The sequence below is a fragment of the Mastigoproctus giganteus genome, chromosome 2, assembly GCF_048544385.1.
Source record: "Mastigoproctus giganteus isolate SK-2022 chromosome 2, ASM4854438v1, whole genome shotgun sequence".
NCBI classification, from domain to species: Eukaryota; Metazoa; Arthropoda; class Arachnida; order Uropygi; family Thelyphonidae; genus Mastigoproctus; species Mastigoproctus giganteus.
This window is the reverse complement of record NC_143576.1, coordinates 161,687,479-161,710,768: the sequence shown is the minus strand read 5'-3', so window position 1 is coordinate 161,710,768 and position 23,290 is coordinate 161,687,479. Positions and strand designations below refer to the sequence as shown.

General features: G+C 36.9%; 1 protein-coding gene across 1 annotated transcript in view; it reads right to left on the bottom strand.

Annotated features, from left to right (window-relative positions):
• cpb (F-actin-capping protein subunit beta) overlaps nt 1–23,290 on the bottom strand; it is a 119,433-nt gene that overhangs the window by 21,163 nt on the left and 74,980 nt on the right. The window contains exon 6 of the mRNA XM_090368750.1: nt 1,747–1,812. Within this exon, the coding sequence (XP_090224876.1) occupies nt 1,747–1,812 (66 nt within the window). The remainder of the gene's footprint in view (nt 1–1,746; nt 1,813–23,290) is intronic.

Here is a 23,290-nt window from a genome sequence, read left to right as displayed (position 1 = left end):
TGGCAGACATATCCAGATTCTATTGCACCTATTCTTTTCATAAATTATATTAATCGGTTTCCTGGCAAAGTTAGCACTATGTTATGAATTTTTATGAATGAGTGGATGATAAAAGAGACAAGAGGATTTTTTTTAATTCTCCAATGTGTATTTTTTTTTTTTTTTTTTTTTTTTCTGAAAAACATTCATTATCATTCTCATTCAGTAATTCTCATTGCAGTGACTTTAAGATGCACAGCACCTGCACTGGAAAATTAAATTTTGCGTCATTAGCAATCAGTGTGTGTCTGTTTTTAAAGCAATGTAAAAAAAATGGATTACAAGTTCATCCATAATACTGAATTCTCTGTGAACTCTGCAAATTTAGTTTGAATAGTCTGGCTCATCTCTGGAGGGCAGATAGTCAAACAGTCCTTCGTTAGCTGTTGCATCAGTTTCTTGTTGATTTCTGGAGGGCACAGGACATGTCTGTCTCTCTCTCTCTCTCTCTCTTGATTAACCAAAATGAGGGGTGGCACTGGAGGCTAAATTGACTAATTCAGTGGCGTATCCTCAACTGATGCCTTCATTTGAATTAAAAACAGCTGGGGTATCTAATACTATCACATAAGGGTCCGATCTGATTTGACCTCTGCATTTATACGTGAAGAATTCCTTATCCCCCTCTTTGCTCTCTTTGCAGCAATTTCTCATAATCTGCCTTTGCCTGCCTAACCTTTTCTGTGGCACTATTACAGATCAATTTTTAGCTTTTATAGACATCAGCACTTTTTATTGCTCTGTAACTTTTCCATACCATATTTTTCAGCTCAAGTAATTGTTTGTTGTTTGTTATTTGGTTTTTAGGAGCATTAGCAACTAAGGCCATATTGCTCTGGGATATGCGGTGGTCATTCCCTGGCCTTTCCGCATCCTCCGTATTTGGTGGTGACAGGCTTGAACCCCGATCTAATCAAGAAGCATGTGCTACGCACTGCTGCTCCTTCCCACCTGGCTACGGAGTCGCCAGCTCAAGTAATCTGGCAACTTCATTATTCTTCCAACTTGGAATCCTCCTCATGGAATATATATTTTTTAATGTTATATACGCATTCAAGGCTTCTGTAATTAATATTTTAAAGATATCCATAATTCAATTGTATTCACTCTCTGTGAGATATCTACCCAGTTAATAGAGGCCATGTAGCACCTTAAACTGTTGTAATTTCCTTTCCTGAAATTATAACCCTTTCCTTTAACTACTGCTACCTCTCTCTTCATCGTCCACCATAGAACTTTGTGATCAATTCCTGCTACTGATTCCTGTACTGTCAGCCCTATTATGTCATCTGATTCATGGGTGATGATCAGGTCTAGAATATTGTTTTCCCTAGTACTTTCCCTGACATGGTGATGCAAATAACAATCATTTAGTTGATTTAAAAATTTTGTCCCCTCCTATTATGTTTTTTACTCCACCAGAGTAAATCTTAATTTAGGAAAAAATTGATAATTGTCAAATTAATAAACCTGATAAGTTATTCAAGTGTTTCAAACAATTTTACATTTCTTGTTTCTGTATATAATTTAATAACACTAGTTTTCTTATCAACTTACTAAAATGCTAGTAAATATTCTCTTTAATTTTAGTATTATCTGGCATTTTCTGCTGTGAAAGGAATTTGTCTCATACCAATGTATTACTATATTTGTATGTGGTAGAAAAAATAAAGATTCTTATTACTGTATAAACATTATGCATCTTACCTCTACCATCCTACCAATGTTTGCAATGTGAGGACTTCCTTCATTAGCTGTTGCATCAGTTTCAACCTACATATGAAAAATTTTATTCAAAACAAACTAAAACTGTTACAAAAGTTTTTAATCAAAAATCCAAAAACATTTCATTAATTTTAACTTTTCATTAATTAAACTTAACAATATTAGCATTCATAACAAACAGTGGAATATAAAATAAGCCACGTTATCTAATGTAGTAAATCAAACTGTTAACAAAATAAAGTCTTAGCATAAACTCACTATATAACAGACAAATCTGACTTGTTATATTATAGGCAAATATCACAAAAATATCATAACCAATACTGATTTATGCTAACTCAACTTATCAAAAACTGGCTAATGGTGTCCACATAGAATTATATGACTAATTAACTATAAGAATAAATAGTATTAATCTATACTAGTGTAGCAAAAGAGACTTGCTACACTAGAAAATAAAAAAGTGTTTCTCTTTCCCTAAGACTAAGCCTCAGGACCCTGAATTTACCCAATCTATTGGTCTCAACTGTCTATTAGGGAAACATTTCAATGATTAACAACTTCTCCAACCCAGTCTATAATTCTTAGTATGAATTCATGCCCCCTGATTCTAGCATCTTTTGGCTGACCAGGTACTCTTTCTATATTTTTAAGAACTTAGGGAATGCCACTAAAATAGATAAAAAAAAAAACGGTAAATATGTGCTTACATTATTTTGAGTTTTATATAATGAACTGTAATTAGTCATATAGCAAAATGACTAATTACAGATCATTATATAAACTTTGGAGAAATAAAAATCATTAAATGAACTTCAATTGACTAATAAATTTGCTTATACAAATTTATAGGCAGATTTTTAGGAAGTTTAAGTTTTAGTATTTTCAGTAATAGAATATTGTTTTAGTAGTAGAGGCAAGTGAAAGAGAGAAAAATTTCAATGCTTAAAGCATTTAATTTTATTTTATAGCAGTTCATTTCTAACACAAGTTAGAATTTCCTTTAGAGATACATTCTTGGAAAAGGTGGGTTTTGGTTCATGGGAACTACCTGATAGTCCTTTAGCAATCTTTTAAATTAACTTTAAAAGATATATATTCACATGCTTAATAAAGAAAATTATATATAGTGCTCCTAAAAATTAGCAAAAAATAACTTGGATAAATTTCAGTATAAACATAAAACTCCAAAATGCAAGTGCTGTTATTGTTTTAAAAAAACATGCATCAAAGCTATAGGTTATGAATCCCTTGGAGGGGAGGGAATAATGTTATAATTTAGGAGGGTCATTTTTTTATTTTATTTTGCTTTAGGCTTTAAACTTGATTGTTTATTTCCAGTGAAACAATTTTATTTTATAAAGTTGGAAGGTTCCTTCCATAGCTTTTTTTGTTTGATATAATCTACAGATTAAAAATTTAATTATTAAAGTAAGTAGTATTTTTATTTATTTATTGCTCAACTCTAACCCAAATGAAATCACTAATTTTATCCTCTGGGGGCAGGGGATAAGAGAAACTCATGCATAATTTTAGGAGGCCTTGGTATTGAAAAATTTAACCCCATGCCCAGTTTATAATATAAGCAGTTTTGATTATTATCATTGATTTTTAAAATTTTTTTCTGGCCAGGAAAAAATAAACAATAGCAGAGCAGCTGTTATATTCTACTACTGTTCTATATCATTGAACTATTATAACCATAAAGTGTTTTCAGTGTCTAATGGCACCAGGGATTTTCCCCCATCTCCGTGTTGCTTTCATTGTGGGTGTGCCAGTTCACTGGAAAGGCCAGAGATTTAAAAGTGCATGGATTGTGAAAGTGTTGTGTTTTGTGCCATTGTTCCTCTAGCCATTCAGTCACTGGACCCCTGCTGAGGTCCAACGTTACCCCACTTTTGCCCCATGGAGGCAGACCTGAGTGAATGTTTACTCTGGCAGGTCCTGCCACCTAATTTCCTCAGATTTCAGTGGCTAGGACCTAAAAAAAAAAAAATTGTTTTAACATTGATTACGTAGAGTGATATCGCTTGAATCGGAAAGGCCAAGATTGTGGGCGAAATTTAATTTGTACATATTTAAATAGGTGTGTGGGGCATATGCTTGCTTTAAGATGGGAAGGAGAGACTGAAGACTGGGGTGTGAAAGGCAGAAGAAGGAGGTCAATAGGGAAGAAGACCTCAAGTGAATGTCAGCAGGGCATGCCCATGCCCTGCCAGAAGGAAGGAAAGGGGGTGGGGAAAAGAGACGGCAGGGCTATCTCCCCCTGCCTGGGATGGGAGTAGAAAGGGCTGGACAAGGGAGCCGCACACACGCCATATTGGCAATCTCGGACATGGGCCTAGGGATGAAAATTCCTAGGTATTTTAGCTCCATTGTGGTTCCTTCTATTTTGATCTGAGGTGGCCGCCTGATATCAAACATCGTTAATACTTTTAAAAGTATTAACGATGTTTTAGTTGGTGATATCCTTAAGTGATTATTCCTTGCTCACTCTGGCAGGGTGCCAGTGGCCTCAAGTTGTGCACGGCTGTACCCCTCTATCATCAGGACCAGGTCATCTGTGAAGGCTTATACATTTGCTCCATTTAGATCTTGGCTAAGAAAGTCATCCAACACCAAGTTCCAGAGGAGAGACCCTAGGACTGATCATGGGCATCCCCTGGAAGACTGGTCGGGTGAGTCAGCTGTAGGATGTATATACTGAGATCCTTCGGTCCGAGAGAGGTTTGAATGCAGTGGTACAAGTTGCTGGGAATGTTTGCTTCCCGGAATCTGCCAAGGACACTTGGCTACCAGAGTGAGTCAAATGCCCCAGCGAAGTCAATGGAAATAATCAAGAAGTAGTATTTACTATTGCTGTTAGTGGCTGCATTTATTATATGATCCAGAGCATCCGCAGTAGAACATCCCCATTGGAAACCAAATTGTTTGGGAGACGGGACGCCTGCTTGTAAGTAATGGGCTTGAATTCTGTTGTGCAGAAGGTGTTCATACAATTTGCTTAGAACCGGTAATAGGGCTATGGGTCTGTATGACTCCAGGAGTTCCCGTGGTTTTGTCAGATTCTTCAGTATAAGCCGGATCCGTGCAAATCTCCAATCATAGGGAGAGTAGGCAATGGTTGTACAGGTTCAGGATTGTGGCAGGGATTTTTCTTAATAATTTCTGGCTCCAGATAGTCTTCGGCAGGTGTTCTCTTATTTCTTATTTTTGCAGATGCCAGATGGAGAGCCTCGAGCATGAACGGATCTTCCCGATGCGCTGGGCTGTAAGAGGTATTTTTCCCACAGAGGTGAAGTTGCTCAGGTGTGTGGTTAGAGGAGAGTTTCTGGAAGGTGGTATTAAGGATGTTATCTATTGTTTGTTGCCAGGATTTGGTGTATCTGCCACCAGGTGTTTTTGTAGAGGATACTACTCCTTTGGGTAATTTGTTATTACAACTTTGTATACAACCCCCCCCCCCACCCAGGGGTCCTCATTTCCTGTAGTTGAGACTAGTATATCCCATGAACGTTTCTTCTTGGTTCTTATCAGGGCTGCGTATTCGTTTCTGACTTCACAGTATCATTGTCTAAGGATTTCTATCTCTGCTGCTGGCCAATATCTTCTCGCCCGCTGGAATTTCTTATGCTGTGTATTTACTTCTATCCATAATCTCTGCAGCTCCGGGCACCACCATGGGACTGTGCCCAATGATGATTTTGTCCTTTTGATGGCTGTGTTAGCAGCCTTTGTGATTAAGTTCAATTTGTGATTTGAGGGTAGAGATAAAACGCAAATAACCTGCTAAATTCCAAACTTCTTACCAAGGGAGTCCACTGGTCATTATCTTTAAGTGAGAACACATTTTTAGACAAGAACTATAGTTAAAACACAGCGAAGAGCAAAGATCTGCACAGCATTAAACTAAACATCCACTCATAACGGCAGCCATATTGGCTATTTATTATAACCATAATGGCAGTAGTTTTAATTAATGCTGAATGAAATTTTTTACCTAGCCATCATTATGAACACTTTAACAATTTTGTGGTGTATAGTTACCATTCCTAAAATAATACATTATAGTAATGTACCTGGACTATTCTGTCCACTCATGAATTTTTGTGGTCAAAAGGTTTTAAATTGCAGCGAATATCATATAAGTCTTATAACAAAACAAACTTTGCGATACCACAAATTGCCAGGTATTGCACTACTCTCAAACAAATACCTAGACAATTCTTGGTATTATGAAGTCTGCTCTATGAAGGGTAACAAGACCATTGTAATATTAACAGTTTAACATCTGCTGGCTATTAAAAAAAAAAAAAAAATTTACTAAATGGCCAAAGTGCTTCACCATATATATATTAACCAAGCCATAAATGTCCACGTTTTGTACGGCCACAACAAACAAATCCCAGCTTTAGGTATTCTTCATCCCAACAAGCTGTATACATTTCTGCAGAACTGGTAGGCACCAATATTACAAAACATCAGTTACAATGCAAGAAGCATAGCTAAACCTGTTTACAAAACGTTCAGCAGGTGAACAATGGGATGAAAAACCATCTCTAGGGAAATCTGATCATGGCTCTGCCTACATGAGTACGAGTAGGAGACCGGCAGAATTACTTAACAAGTACAAGTCACTGTTGAAAAAATGCCATGAATTAGGGTTGAATTTGAAGGTGTCTGCAATTCTGCCCAGACACGATAGGAAGGAGTATATGATGAGAGCCTTGTCAATCAATTCGGCCCTAGAAAGATTGTGCAAGGCTCAAGGGGTAGAATTTTTTTCAGCCTGGTCTGTACTTGTTAACAGGAGAGACTGCTTCTACAGGGATGGGATACACTTAAATAGAAAAGGTGCAAGAATATTTGCTGATGCTATTGAGGCAGTGTTAGGTGGGTCGGAAAACTGCTAGCTTGGGGCATACAAGGACTAATAGATTAACAGTAGCCACTGGCAGAGGTGAAAGTGATTCTTGCACTGCTTCTATTGGAATGAGCAGCAGCCTGGAAAACAAGATGCAGGATATTTCAGAGACTGCTAGGAGTCACTGCGGTACAAGTAAACATATGGGTTGTATTAGGGTAGCTAAGAATACGAACAGGTGCATGTATACTTGCGTGTACACCAATGCTACGAGTTTGAGGTATTGCTCAAAACATCAAAGGCAGATATTGTTGGGATATCAGAGACGTGGTGTCACACAGATATAAGGAATGCAGAACTGGAATTTGGGGGGTACAATGTGTACAGAAAGGATAGACAGGATAGGAAGGGAGGAGGGGTTATGCTATTAGTTAAAAAACAAAATCCAAGGAAGTGAAGCCAGTTAACATCAGTGGACAGTGCAGTGTTGAGTCAGTTTGGTGTGACATAAGCATTGGGAGATCAAAATTGAGAGTAGGAGTGTGCTATAGGCCTAATGACTCTGATGAGTATAATAAGAAACTGTACAGGGAAATAGTGGGCCAGTAAATCAGAGAGTCTTATGATATTGACTGGAATTTGTGGGTTGGTCACTCACACGCACTAGCCAGGCTTTTGTGGATTTATTGGATGATTGTTTTCTACATCAGCATGTTCGGGAGGCAACTAGAGAGAGTAATACTTTTGATCTGATTATCAGTAGTGATTCTTCATGCAGAATCTGCAGATAAAGGAACCACTAGTTGGCAGTGATCACAGTGTGCTGAAGTGGGATTTACACAAAGAGGTAACTACCATCAGGGGTAAAGGGAAGGATTTTTGCTTTTGTAAAGGTGACTACGATGGTCTGAGACAGTATTTAAATTCTATACAGTGGGGACCAACGGATGTTACCAACAGCAAATTCAAAATGGGAAGCATTCAAAGAACTTATCTTGGAAGCTACTAGGCTTTACATACCAACTAAGAAATATTGTTCAAGGTTTAGGCCTAAATGGATGCCAGATGAACTAATGAGACATATGGCAGAGAAGAAAAATGCGCTGGATACATATAAATTAACACGTGACACAGAAGCCTATGGTAGATATAAGTTGATCTGTAACCAAGTTACAAAGGAGGTTAGGCAGGCGAAGGCAGATTAAGAGAAATCCTTGGCAAAGGATGCAAAGAAAAACAGAAAAGAGTTCTTTACCTATGCAAACTCTAGAAGGAAAGGGATGAATCAGATTGATCCACTGGATATTGATGGTTCAATAGTTGAGGATCCTGCTCAGGTGGCTAACAAACTAAACAAGTATTTTGCATCTACATCATAGGTTCCCAAAGTGGACGGTACTGCACCCCAGTGGGCACTGAAGCCTTCTAGAGGGGCGATAGTGGGTTCAGAAGCAATTGGGGGCGTTCAAGCGGTTTAGGGGTCAGTGGCTCCTTATCTGTATTTTTATCTCCTCAAAGTTCAACTAATAAATTCTATAATTTTTACTCTATGGACACAGCTGAAATTCGCTTATGGTGAAGCCAGAACTGTTTTCTTCGATTTTCCCACTTCAATTTTCAAAACCTTCTATTGAATTTCACATAAATGACAGAAATGTGACATATCAAGTGTGTATTTTTTAGGCCTTTTTCTGTTATTTTTCTAAACCTACCCTAATTAGCCTAGGGCCTTTGAAATGCAACAACGCGAGCTACTGTGAGTTGACATGAGAAGCAATAAAGCGAAACAGTAGCAATAACTGTTTTTGAAAGGCGAACAGATCATATTTCTTTTCTTCAACGTGTATTGCTCCTACGAACAGAAAATCAGGAAAATTCATCTTTTAGAAACGAGAAAAACTGGTGTAAAACTGATAACACTGCAATGCGCATTTGATAAAAAAAAAAAAGTTTGCTTTATTGTAATTGTTTTTAGTAAACAATATTGGAACAGCAGTTTCCTGGGTTTGATCTTCTAACGAAATTTCGAGAAAATATTTCTATTTGTAGCTGCATTATAAACTTTGAAAACTTGTGCGCAAAAGAAGAAAAAAAAAAAAATCATCCACTATGAATAACGGATTGTTTCTTGAAATGTGTATTCTTCACAAAACTGCAATAATTTCTAACAGTACAAAGCTAACAGACTGCGACTAACGGCTGCTCAAAAAGTATTCTTAGAAGATATTTGCTTGTTATGCTTTGATGTCATCGCAAAGGGAGAAATTCTGTTTTAGTTCAGAAGCCGAATAAATTCACTATCCACAGTCATAATGCTGTTCTGAACTGCAATAAACAAATAAACCCTGCTGAAAAATAGATTTTCTCCCCATCACTTCTCTTGCTTTGCTGTGGTTTTTGGCAAGCAATTTCACACAATCAAGTCTGTGACTGCTAAATGTGATGCGGTTTCTTGTATTCGCTCTCTCTCTATTTCAGGATCTCTGACCATGTGGTCATCCTGGAGTATAAACAGAAAATTCGTCTGAATGCTGCCCACCAATGGCACCAATTATCAACTCTTTTACTGTCCTTCTAATTTTCAATATGTGCAGATAATCGACTTGGGCAAAATTCAAAAGTGCTACTTCAGTTAGGAGCAAAAACCGTTTGCCTCAACATAACGAATTACTTTAGGTACAATAAAGGATGACTACTGATGAGTTTACTGACTGGAAGGAAGTGTCCACAACTGTACAAGGCAGTCACTCAAAGGAAAGTAACTGTAGTCATTTGTATTCAAGGACAAGCTATACAGCGATGTTTGAAATGTATAATGCAGTTCACTGGCTGGTTGGTTGGTTTGGGTTTTATTGGCGCGTCAGCAACTGAGGCTATAATGCGCCAAATACTGGTCATATTATAAAAAGTTACAGTTCACTGGCTAATATTTCCAGGGGGATTATTGCAAAATATTGTTCCAAAAAACAATTACAATAAAGCAAAGAGGGTTTTTTTTTATCAAATGCACACCGGACAAAAATCGGACTAATCTGAACTTAGTCATCCTACGATGAAGCTGACTTATTAGAACTTTAGCATCTGTTGTGAAACTGACTTACTAGAACTTCAGCATCTGTGATGAAAGTTACAGTTGTGGACCTTTGACAATCTACTGGCCTTCCTCCCACCAAAAGAGTATTTTTATTTCTTTCTCTCTGTCTGTCTCTTTCCCTTAGGGTCGGACTAGAAAGGGTGAACTCACTCCCCTAAAGAGTTTTTTCCCCCAAGTGAATGAAAGGAAGCGGAAATTTCAGGAAAATGAACCCAGTTTTCCTTCATTCGGCAAACAGCAGCTCTGTCAGCGCAAGAGAAGTGAAATTACATTTGCAGCTCAGAATGGAATTCAAGCAAGCAAACATATGACACTTTATGAATTTTTCGGGCTTGTGTGTGGTAATGAAAATTCAATTTTTCCCTCAAATTTTTTGATGGTATCAAATGCATATAAAACAATCCGTCACTCGTAGCATATATATATATATATATTTTTTTTTTTTTCGTTTTCACACCAGGTAAGATGCATGCAAAGTTCCTTCGACATCAGTTTTCGAAGTTTATAACGCAGCTATCAACAGAAATATTTTCTTGAAAGTTCGTAAGAAGATCAAATATACATCCAGGAAACTGCTGTTCCAATTTAGTCCTCTAGAAACAATTACAGTAAAGCGAACTTTTTTTTTTTATGAAATGCGCATTGTAGTGATCAGTTTTACGACAGTTTTTTTTTTCCCCTTCCTTTTCCATTATGGCTTCCAATAGATGAATTTTCTATATTTTTTGTTAGTAGATACAATACATACTGAAGAAAGGGGCGCCTCCGTAGCCAGGTGGGAAGGAGCAGCAGTGCGTAGCACACGCTTCTTGATTAGACCGGGGTTCGAGCCCGTCACCACCAAATACGGAAGATGCGGAAAGGTCAGGGAATGACCACCGCACCGGAGCAATATGGCCTTAGTTGCTAATGCTCCTAAAAACCAAATAACAACAACTGAAGAAAGGAAATGCGATATTTCTGTTTTTCAAAACCAATTCGTTGCAATTCTTTCGTACAACAATTACAAAAAGCAGTAAAAGTAAAATGTTGTGACAGAGCGACAGTGCAAAATATTATTTGCAAGTAATGATGCTCAACTGTTTGTTTTCCACAAAAATTGTTTACAGTTTTATTTTCTCATTGGATCACCTTGGTAATGCTAATGACATAAGCTTGACCAGTCAATTATATCTCCGCGTCTGTTGATTCGTTTGAGACAGATTAGGCGCGAATTTTAAACTAATGCCGTAGCACGTTTCATCTTCAAAGCTTCCAAGGCCGTTTTGCCGATGTAATAATTCATAAATTGATATGTGATCATACATTTTTCTGTTTAGGAATAAGTTTCATTACAATCATCAGTCGAAAGTGTGATAGATAAATGGAGTCACAGAAAGTGTAAATTAAATCTGTTATTTTGTGAATATTGTTGCAAATTTTATTACTTCATTATGTCTGAATCTAAGAAGAAATGTCGACAGTACAGTATTGAGTATTTGAAATATGGCTTGATTCAGTCTCCTACGAACCAATTATTACCTATGTGCTTGATTTTCCAAAAAGTATTTTCAAATGAAGCCTTCTAAGGCTGCAAGAGCATTTGACTAAAATGCATGCTGATGAAAAGGATAAAGATTTGTTCCATTTTCAAGTATTGGAAGAAAAATATTTTAAACGTCCAACTATATCAAAACTTTTTGCGTCGTCCACTAAACAAGATAATGACGGATTACAAGCTTCTTATAATATTTCATTATTAATCGCAAAACAGGAAAACCATATACAATTGATGAGGAATTAATCTTTTTGGCAGTAAAAGAAATAAACACTGTGCTTTATAAGCCAGCATCAGATATCATCAGGAAAATTCCTTTGAGCAATAATTCAGTGTAAAGAAGAATCGATGAAATGGCTGAAGACATTGAAAAATCATTGTGCGATTATTTGAAGACATGCCAATTTTCCATTCAACTTGATGAATCAACTCTCCCAAATAATGAAGCACTACTCTTATCATACGTACGATTCATAAAAGAAGAAAAAGTTTGTCAAGAATTATTATTTGCTAAAAATTTGTAAGTGGATACAAAGGGAGAATCTATATTTAATACCATGAATAAGTTTTTTCAAGAGAAAGACATTCCTATTCGTAATATTTTGTCTGCTGCTACTGACGGTGCTCCAGCAATGACAGGGTGCCACAAGGGTTTCATAGCGCATTTGAAACAAGCAGTACCAAATGTACTTGCTATACATTGTGTTCTTCATCGTCAACATTTGGTTGCAAAGAATTTAAGTGAACGCCTGCATACATCGTTCCATTACGTTATTAGAGCAGTCAACAAGATTAGAAGCAATTCATTGAGTGACAGATTGTTTAGCAACTTTGTAGTGAAAACGATGAAGATTTCAATCGTTTGCTGCTTCACACAGAAGTTCGTTGGCTTTCAAAAGGTATTTGTCTGAATCGATTTTACAATTTGTTTGATTTAGTACTAGAGTTCCTAGAAAACAGAGACGATTGTGGGCCAACCTGATTACATCCAAAAATGACATCACTTATTTGACAGACCTCTATAAAATATTTAATGAAGTCAATTTACAATTACAAGGTGATGAATGGAATTTAATTAAAACAAAAAATGTTATTGCCGCTTTTGTGGGGAAACCTCTTCTGTTCAAGCGGAATCTAGGCCGAGGGGAATAAGCCACTTTTCAAATTTATCAGCAGTGTCTCTCAAAAAGGAAGATTTACTTACATACTGCCAACACTTGGAGGTTCTCCATGCTGATTTTAATGAGCGATTAAAGGATATTCTAAACATGAATATACCAAATTGGGTTCTAGATCCTTTCTCAGCAGGATCATCAAATTTAGAAGAGGAACTCATAGAACTCACAACAAATGAAGAACTAAAAATAATATTCAAAAGTGGATACCAAGAGTTCTGGCTTCAGAAATCAATACCGACACTGTATCCTGGATTATGGGAAATAGTGCAGAAATTTTTAATTGCATTTCCATCTTCTTATTTGGCTGAGCATGGGTTTAGTGCTGTAGTGAATTTACTATCTAAGAAAAGGAACCGATTGTATGTAACTGAGCATGGCGATTTACGACTGTTTTTAACAAAAGTTGAACCTGATATTAACAAACTTTTATACATGCATCAGGCTCATCCTTCACATTAATTTGTTATTTTTTCTTTGTATTTTTACTTTGTAAGTTCGAAATAAACAATTTTCTAATACATTTGATAGTGTTTTAATTATTACAATAAGATTCTTACTAATGTAATGCAATCGCCTAATATGTATTCCGAATTTTCATATTTAAACCATTGTATGAAACTTCACATTAATTTGTTATTTTTGCTTTGTATTTTTACTTTATAAGTTCAAAATAAACAATTTTTAATATATTTGACGGTGTTTTAATTATTACAATAAGATTCTTACTAATGCATTTGCAATCTCCTAATATGTATTCCGAATTTTCATATTTAAACCATTGTATGAAACTGTGCATAATGTTATTCGAGCATACACTTTACAATCTTTACATACGGGCTACGTTTCATCAAAATAGTAATAGCAATAACTGTGTTCAAGATGAAGCACATATTGGCCACTACTTTTTCAATAATTTAACGGCATAAGCAGTAATGTATCATTACTTGCTATTTACGGCGAAAATATCAAACGGCTTGAACACGGAAAACTGTTATAATGGGGGCGTTACAAAATTTATCTTGCAAAGTGGGCGGTGGCCCGAAAAAGTTTGGGAACCTATGATCTACATTAACACATGGGGAGTTATTCAGGAAGGGAAATGCCAGAGGTGAAGTAAACTCTGGTAGTGAGCCTGATGATTTTATAATAACTGAGAGGAAAGTGGAGGAGAAATTGTTGAGGATAAACATCAGAATAACTGGATAGATGCCATCCACCTGGGGTGGATGGCATCTATCCAGTTATATTAAAGGAGGCAGCAAAAGAAGTAAGCAAACCCTTAGCCATAATTATGAGAGCTTCTTTGAACTCAGGGAAGGTACCCATAGACTGGAGATGTGCAAATGTGACCCCAATTCACAACGAGATAGCTGGTATTTCTTGGATTAATTCAAATAAATAACAGTAGTCTTCTCTACTAGAGAAGCGTTATTATCGAAGTGTGCAATTCCAGATATCTTGTTGTGAAGGTATCCACAATATGAGATACAATTAAAACGATGCCTTTACACTAAATACATAGTTTAATTTATGGGTAAACTATGGTGTATCTACACCAATATTGTATAGTTAATTACCTAAACCCATAAGAAATTATGCCTTGTGCATTTTGTCTTCTGATACATTATTATTTATTCACCATTTGGCATCTCTCATATTGTGGAAATAACTTTGCAACTGTGATGGCATGTTGCATTACCAGGGTACCTGCCCACTCACCGATGATGAAGCCAAATTTTTTTTTTTTATTTTTTTATTTATGAAAACCCCAAACATGAGAGTTATTAGAACCTATAGTACTTAGTACCGTGCTTGGGTTGAAGGTTGAGAAGACAAAAGAAGACTTTTGTTGACATTAGACTTGAACTTCTGTAGACTGTAATTTTCAGGAAATACGTATGAAGGAAGGTTGTTCCAGAAAATGGCAGTTGAATGAATAAACGAGGAAGATGACAAGTTGGTTCTGTGAGTCTGAAGTTGGACAGTAAATGGATATTGGCAGGTGGCTGCACGTGCTCGAACTGTTTTGAAAGAGAGAGCGGGAATTATAGAAGCTAATTCAGAAGAACAGTGCCCATGGAAGTATCTGTAGAAGAGGCATGCAGCAGAAACAGTACGTGTACGAGACAGCGAGTGGAGAGACTCTGTTAGAGATGAATCATTAATTAACCTAACTGCCCTCTTCTGAATAGAATTAAGAAGCCTGAGAGAGGTTTTGGGGGCACCACCCCAGATGTGGGAACAATATTCCATGGTAGGGCGGATTTGCGATTTATACGGAGTGAGCAGCTGTTTGGAAGAAAAGTAACACCGAGAGCGAAAGAGAAAACCAAGTTTTTTTGCCTCAGGGGAAGCAATATTTGTAATGTGCTTGTGCCAAGAGAGATTAGAAGTCGGGGTAATCCCCAAAAGAGATATATCATTTTGCCTAGAAATCGGAGTATCACCAAAGATAAGCATAGGAGCAGAAGAATCCTTTTTGCGAGACATAAGAGAAGACTGAGTTTTAGAAGGATTGAAATCAACTAAGTTGTCTTTGCCCCACTGGAGAATTACCTGGAAATTGGCATTTAAGGAATTGGCAGCAGATATTCAAGAAGTTGAAGCTGATTGAGCAGGGCAAGGCTTCTCGAACTGGAAAGTGGAATGCAATGTGCTATCATCGGCAAAACTATGGATAGGATTTCCAGTCAATGGAAGAAGGTCATTAATACACAAGAGGAAAAGAGTGGGGGAAAGAACTAAACCTTGGGGACACCAGCATTAGTGGAGAAGTTAGAAGACAGAGCGCCATCTACCATCACCCTCAGTGAGTGATCAGAGAAAAAACTCGATAACCAATTACAAAAAACAGTTGGCAAACCATAAGATGGAAGCTTGTTTAGAAGACCTTTATTCCAAACACGATTGAAAGCCTTTGAGATGTCACGAGCAACTTCTCATGTTTCACCGAACTTCTCCACTGAATTTGTCCATAAATGGTTAACATAAGCCAAAATATCACCAGTTGATCGACACTGACGGAATCCATACTAGCGATCATTGATCAGACGGAAGGTTTCTAGGTAGTTTAAGAGTTGGCAGTTAATTGATTTCTCTATTACTTTAGAAAGAGTAGAAGTAATTGCAATAGGATGATAAATGGATGGGAGGGATTTGTCACCCTTTTTAGGAACTGGCTGGATATGAGAAAATTTCCAAGGAGAAGGAAATACACCTTTGGAATAAGAAAGTGAAAAAAGGCGACAAAGAACAGGAGTAAGTCAGCATCACAGGTTTTGAGAACAAGTGGAGAAATACCGTTTGGGACCTGGAGCTTTCTTAGCATCAAGATTTGTCAAAATCTTTCTGACATCCTTTTGACGAAAGACCACAGGAGGCATTGAATGGAGTGTGTTCGGAATGGTGGGAGGTGTTTTACCAAGATCATTAATACAAGAGTTGGAAGAAAAATGGGATGCTAGCAGGTCAGCTTTATCCTTGGCTGAAGTGACGACAGAACCATCTGGTTTTGACAGAGGTTGGGAGCAGAGATGGGCAAAAGTTGCGGCCAATAGCTTTGGCAAGAGACCAGAATGCTCGGCTACCATTAGGGCAAGAAGCAAGTTTTCTACTCTTAGCCTGTTCAAAATCTAGTTTCAACTGATTAATGACTGCTTTACAATTGATGCGAGCTTTGGTGTAAGCAGAAAATGGAACTGAAGAATTGGAAACAAGCCAATTATGATATGCAACATTCTTCTCTTGAACGGCCTTAGCACATTTATTGGAAAACCAAGGTTTAGATAAAGGATGAGATTTTAAAGAGGAGTGAGTGTGGAATAAAGGGTTCCATTGCTACAAGAATAATTTCACTGACATGATCTGAGCAAACATCAGAATTCAGTTGACATCAGAAGTTTTGAAATAGTAATCAACTAGCTTTGAAACGATCATGTGGATGGTGGTTGTTGTTGTTATTTGGTTTTTAGGAGCATTAGCAACTAAGGCCATATGCGGTGGTCATTCCCTGACCCTTCCGCATCCTCCGTATTTGGTGGTGACTGGCTTGAACCCAGGTCTAATCAAGAAGCGTGTGCTACACACTGCTGCTCCTTCCCACCTGGCTATGGAGGCGCCTGGATGGTGGTATCCACTAAAAATAAATAACAGCGGTCTTCTTTACTAGAGAAGCATTATTTATTCGAAGTAGTGCAATATCGGCTATCTCATGAAGGCACACTCAATATGAGATACAAATAAACGATGCCTTTACACTACATACATAGTTTTAATTTATGGGTAAACTATGGTGTATCTACACCGATATTATATAGTTAATTACCTAAACCTATAAGAAATTAGGCCTTGTGCATTTTGTCTTCTAATACATTATAATTTATTCACCATTTGGCATCTCTCATATTGTGGAAATAACTTCGCAACTGTGATGGCATGTTGCATTACCAGGGTACCTGCCCACCCAACGATGATGATGCCAACTTTTTTTTTTTTTTTTATGAAAACCCCATTAAGCTTCAAAACAATCATCTGGATGGTGGTATCCACTGAAAATAAATAACAGTAGTCTTCTCTACTAGAGAAGCATTATTTATTTGAAGTAGTGCAATACCGGCTATTTCATTGTGAAGGCACCCACAATATGAGATACGATTAAAACGACGCCTTTACACTACATACGTAATTTAAATTTATAGGTAAACTATGGTGTATCTACACCTATATTATATAGTTAATTACCTGAAGCCATAAGAAATTATGTATGCCTTGTGCATTTCATCTTCTAATATATATATTTTATGCAGTATTCACAATGTTTGTGGTTGCAATGGTCAAGATGTCAAAATTGGAAATTTTTCTGATTGAATCCTCCCCCCCCCCCAATTCACAATTGCTTAAACCCTTCAGCCATGATAAATAATGACTTTTTTTTTTTAATTACCTAATTGGTTGATTTTTACATATTGAATTTAGGAGCCTTAGTGCAATTGCCAGTAAAGACAGTTTTTTTTTTTAATATGTGGTCAAATAAGATTGGAGAGATGCTATAACAACACCATTTTCAAGACTTGTTCAGATAAAAATAAATTACAATCATAGTAATGTTTTATGCTTGAATGTGAAAACAAATAATTTGATATGCAGCAGCCATACATAATGGCAGCAGAATGACTATTAGGATCAGATTTAAAACCTGTAGTCTACCCATGGGAAAGAGGTAAATAAATCATGCATCGTCCTATTTCACCATGTTATAATGCCAAACAAGACAAGGCTGAATATAGACATGGGAGACAGACACCACTGAGAGGTTTGTTTGTTTGTTATTTGGTTTTTAGGAGCATTAGCAACTAAAGCCATATTGCTTCGGGATATGCGGTGGTCATTCCCTGACCTTTCCACATCTTCCGTATTTGGTGGTGACGGGCTCGAACCCCGGTCTAATCAAGAAGCGTGTGCTTCGCACTGCTGCTCCTTCCCACCTGGCTACGGAGGTGCCCCTACTGAGAGGATATCATAGCTAAGTTGTAATCTGAGAGACAGGTTCTGCACAGCTTAAAATTACTGGAGATGTAATTGCTCTCTGGAGACATGAAATGACTTCAGAAGAAATATACTTTCTGTTTCCCCAGAATGCTAGAAAACAAGACTAGTTAGGTCTCATGGTGCTTGACTTGAATTTTGTCTATTCATTTAATGTTAGTTACCTGCTAAATTTTTAATAAATTAACAAAAAAAACAAAAAAAAACAGACTACTTATTAAAAAGATATTGCAAGTTACAGGTCAGTATTCTTTGATGCTCTCCTAGATGAAAAGGATGAAGTCCTTGGCCGAGACAAGGACTTCATCCTCAAAATCTCCCTTAATCTGTCAAATTCATTTGTTGCACTGAATGCTTTCTCATTAACTCAACAAATCACTCAGAAGTTGCTTTGAAACTAGATTTCATCCAGTGGAACTTTCCTAACAGTGAAGGAACTTTTCTTAGTGATCTTAACGTTCACAAGTCTAGCTGGCTCCAAGTTTCCAGTGGCCTAGACCCAAAATCAATAATCTATCAAAACACAATTAATTACACCCCCACATCAGCGGGTGTGTAATTAATTCGGGGGTGTAATTTCGTATGGGAAACTTTTTCCATACGAAATAAAGTAAATAACTATTAGTGGCTGTCTCACTAGCACTTTTGTAATAGGACAGCTCAATCTTCTCACTTCTGAACTAATACTAGAGTTCCCTAAATTTCTGTTTTTTTTCCCACTTATTTCCTACTGTACCTTAATGACCCTCCATCAATCATAAATTTTATCTTTACAATCTAGCAAAACTAAAATTTTTCAAATTTTAGTTTGAAACTATCATCAGGCCATACAGAGGTAAAATAAGGAGAATATTGGGAAAATTTACATTCTTAACAATTTCACAAACTATAATACAGGTCAACCATCACTAATCCGGCAGTGTTGGAACCTGTGGGGTGCCGGATTAGTGAGTTTGCCGGATCACCGATGGTTATTTTAGCACATACATTTTACCTAACAGCTAACCACCTCCTTCTACTTTTAACACGTTGACTGCCAAGCTAGTTTAAGAAAAAAATTCCCCAGGGTCCAAAAAATATTTAGGAAATAATTCGATTAGTAATTCTAAAATAAATATTGTAATGTCAGTGTTGTTGATTTTTCATTTAAAATATATAAAAAAAAGTATTTTTTTATGTCGCATATATGTGGCAACATATGTTGGTTACTTTATTTCTTGAGAAGCTGTGTCGGCCACATACATGTGACGCTATTACGGCATACATATGAAGATCGTTTGTGATTAGTTTATTGCACTCACGGCAAGTGGTGCAATAAAACTAATTACGATAAAATAAACTCTCAAACATCGCAATAAGTTTGTCAGTATTGTTAGAGATTTTGTGAAAACAAGTTCAGTAGCACGCTGTATTATCCATCATATTGTGTTGTGTTTTTCTACAAGTTTGTACAAGTGTATTGTAAAAAAAAAAAAAATAAAAAAATAATATAATTAAAAATCATAATACACAATTTTAGTCAAATAAATGAAATGATAACCTAAATTTATAGATTAATTATAATTTTCCCCAGGATGCTAGAAAACAAAACAGACTTTTTGCAATATATTATAAAGTTAGGTCTCATGGCGATTGACTTGAATTTTGTCTATTTGGGGAGTAACCGCTGTTTGTAAACAGGGGTTACCCCCTTGCTACAGTAAACTGAATTAGGGTACAAGCTAAGGATAGGGTACAAAAAACTACACTAACCAACAATAGTAAGATCAAAAAATACTTTATTTCTGTCTCATATGTTGCCCACTGGCACAAACCAGCTTAACAGATTCTTTAAAGATACTGAATTTAAAATTGTGGCCAGGCCAATGAACAATTGCTCAGTCCTTTCCTCGTTCGCAACACAAATAAATGATCTGGTATACAACACTTCTTGTGGTGATTGCGACTCATCTTATCAAGGTTCTATATGGTTTCCTCTGAATTTTCTTGTTAATAAACACAAGGCCTCAGTTTGTGCTTCTCGTTCAGCAGTGTCAGAATTAGCCTTTCATGCTGTTAATGAAAAACATGCTTTTTTTATTTAAGGAGTCCAAAATACTTAGCATCCAACGTAATTACACAAGACTATTAATTGCAGAAACCGTCAAAATTAAATTACATGAGAATTCTGTTAAATGTTTGCCAACCATACCTAATCTCCGATTCATGGTCTTTTATGCACATGTGTGAAGACAAATAATCCCTATTTAAGTTTCATGCTCACCCCTATTCAGTAATTTTCATTCCTGTGATCACGACATACAGTCGAAAAGCGTTGTCAGCTTCAGGAAAGAAGAATATCGTTTTGCAATTTTTTTGTTAAATTCTTTTAATTAATTTTTTACCTAATTTTTAATTGCATTAAATTGATGTTTAATTATTTTTTACTGTAATGTAAGATTTTTGATTTTTTTAATTGTTTTCGTTTTAATTTCTGGAGAGTATCATACAGAAGTGTTCTACGTATCATATTGAAGTAAATTTCTCTTATTCTTTTACAAAGATTAATTATACGTAACATACCTGGTAACAACCCCCCCCCTCACATCTTGGTTAAATAAGACTGTTCTAAACTCTTAAATGTGTAAAAAATGCATAAAAATGTATAAAACCTTAACAGCACCATGCAAAAACTGTATCTGAATGGTTTAAAAAATATTCCCAAGAATTCTAACATCTATCCTTGCTGGCTGCCTAATTCTGAATCCAATTGAAAATGTAGTAGTAGTAGTGGCATGTGATGCAAGAAAGCAAATGTATGAGCTTATGCAGCATCAGCCAAAAAAAAAAAAAAAAAAAAAAAACACACCATTCCCTCCAAATGCCTGTCCAGTTCCTCCTTAAATTTATTCAACCTATCAACTTCCACAATGACAGATGGGAGTTTGTTCCAGCAATTAACCACCCGCTGGCTAAAGGCAAATTTCCGCACATCTAATCTACATCTGTCTTTTCTTAATTTGAATTTATGCCCCCTTAGGTTCGTAATCTGAACAAGTGGAAGGATCCCATCACAATTCAGCGTGCTCAACCCATTCAAGGCCTTATACACCTCAATCAGATCACCTAGTCTCCAGCCACTGCAATTTGCAGAACTTAAGCCTCTCTTGATAAGAGGATCCCTTCATTCCCCTCACCAATCTTGTTGCCCTTCTCTGTACACGCTCAAGTAAATCTATATCCTTCCTAAAATGAGGCCTCCAGACCTGTACGCAGTACTCAAGGCGTGGCCTGACCATTGCCTTATACAGAGGGATAATCACCTCCTTTTCCCTGCTAGCAAAATTCCTATATATCATTGACAAAACCCCATGACCTGCCCTGGCAGCCTGTCTGCATTGCTCAGAAAACTTCATATCTGCCTGCACAATTATTCCCAGGTCTTTTTCATTTTCTACCACCTTAAGTGTAGTACCACACAGTTGGTACGTTTCTCTGGGGTTACTTCTACCCATATGCAGTACTTTGCATTTGTCAATGTGAAACTTCAGTTGCCACTTCTTAGCCCATCTGCCCAAATTATCTAGATCCTGTTGCAGTAGCACACTGCCATTACTGTCATTAACAACCCTGCCAACCTTTGTATCATCTGCAAACTTCGACACTAAGCCTGATATACCTTCATCAATATCATTGATAAATATACAAAACAACAGTGGACCCAATACCGAACCCTGTGGGACTCCACTAATAACATTAGTCCAAGAAGAGCAGCACCCATTGATTACCACCCCTCTGTCTTCTCCCACTTAACCATCCTTTTATCCGTTGTAGCAACTTAACCTTAATACCATTCTGCTCCAATTTGTACAATAGTCTTCCATGCGCAACAGTGTCAAAAGCTTTCCTGAAATCCAAATATATGATATCAAAATTATTTTTCGCATCCAGTTCCTTTGTAACCACATCATAATATCCTATCAAATTTGTCAGACAAGACTTTCCCTTAACAAATCCATGCTGTGTCTGAATTATTGCTGCAGGCTTGTCTAGATGATCCTGCAATGCATCTTTAACCAGCGACTCCATTATTTTACCCGGAACAGAAGTTAAACTAACTGGTCTGTAATTACTCGTGTCACCCTTCGATCCCCCTCTGTGAATTGGGGATACATTTGCACATCTCCAGTCCGTGGGCACCTCCCCTGAGTCCAAGGATGCTCTCATAATTATGGCTAAGGGTTTGCTTAGTTGCTTTGCTGCCTCCTTTAATATAACTGGATAGATCCCATCCACCCCAGGTGCTTTTCTTACGTTTAACTTCAACAGTTTCTCTTCCACTTTGCTCTCAGTTATTACAAAATCATTAAGCACACTGCTACAATTTGATAACCTTCTGCTCTTTTCAAATCTTAATAATTCCTCACGTGTGAATGTAGATGCAAAATACTCATTCAGTTTGTTTGCTATCTGAGCAGGATCATCAACAGTCGAACCATCGATGTCAAGTGGACCAATCAGATTCATCCCCTTCCTTTTAGAGTTTATATAAGTAAAGAAATCCTTGCTGTTTTTCTTAGCATCTTTTGCCAAGGATTTCTCGTAATCTGCCTTCGCCTGCCTAACCTCCTTTGTAACTTGGTTACAGATGTCTGGGATATGTTGGAAAGAGCAGTTTAGCTCTGCAGTTCTACTGACTAAAATGCAGCAGCTGACACATATTTTGATGGAAGAATGGTCAAATCTGGAGTCTTGAGTTCTTCAGACACCTAGTGGAGTTATGACAAGATTTGTATGGACTGTAATTTGGGCAAAAGAGTATCCCTACTAGCTACCGAATAAAGATTTCTAAGTTTTTTTTTTGGCAAGTAAACGTAGAATTCCAAATTCAACAATCATGTCTGTTTATAGTCTTTGGCATGTGGAGCATTACTTTGTTAGAAAACATGACTACTCAGATAATCATCTGCTCTGTTCATAAATATCAATGTGGCAGATTCAAAGTGAAACTATTTATCAGATTCAGTGACGTGTTGTGCAGTCTGTAGCTTAAAGGCTGTAGCCTAATTATTTTGGAAGCATCCACAAACAGCAGATCAAGGAATATCCAACTTGAATTTTCTGTGGGTAATTTAGTTCTCAGAACTGTGTAAGAATGTCTCATGAATACAAACAGCTGAATATGGTCAACTGTTTCATCAGAGATTCCCAGCCATCCTGTAGATTTGTTTCTCATTGATCTAAATTTAAACTGATTACACCATGCAAAAAATTTTCAAAAAGGTTATGGCTATCTGCATTTATTTATGAATTTGGGTATGCTGATCTTA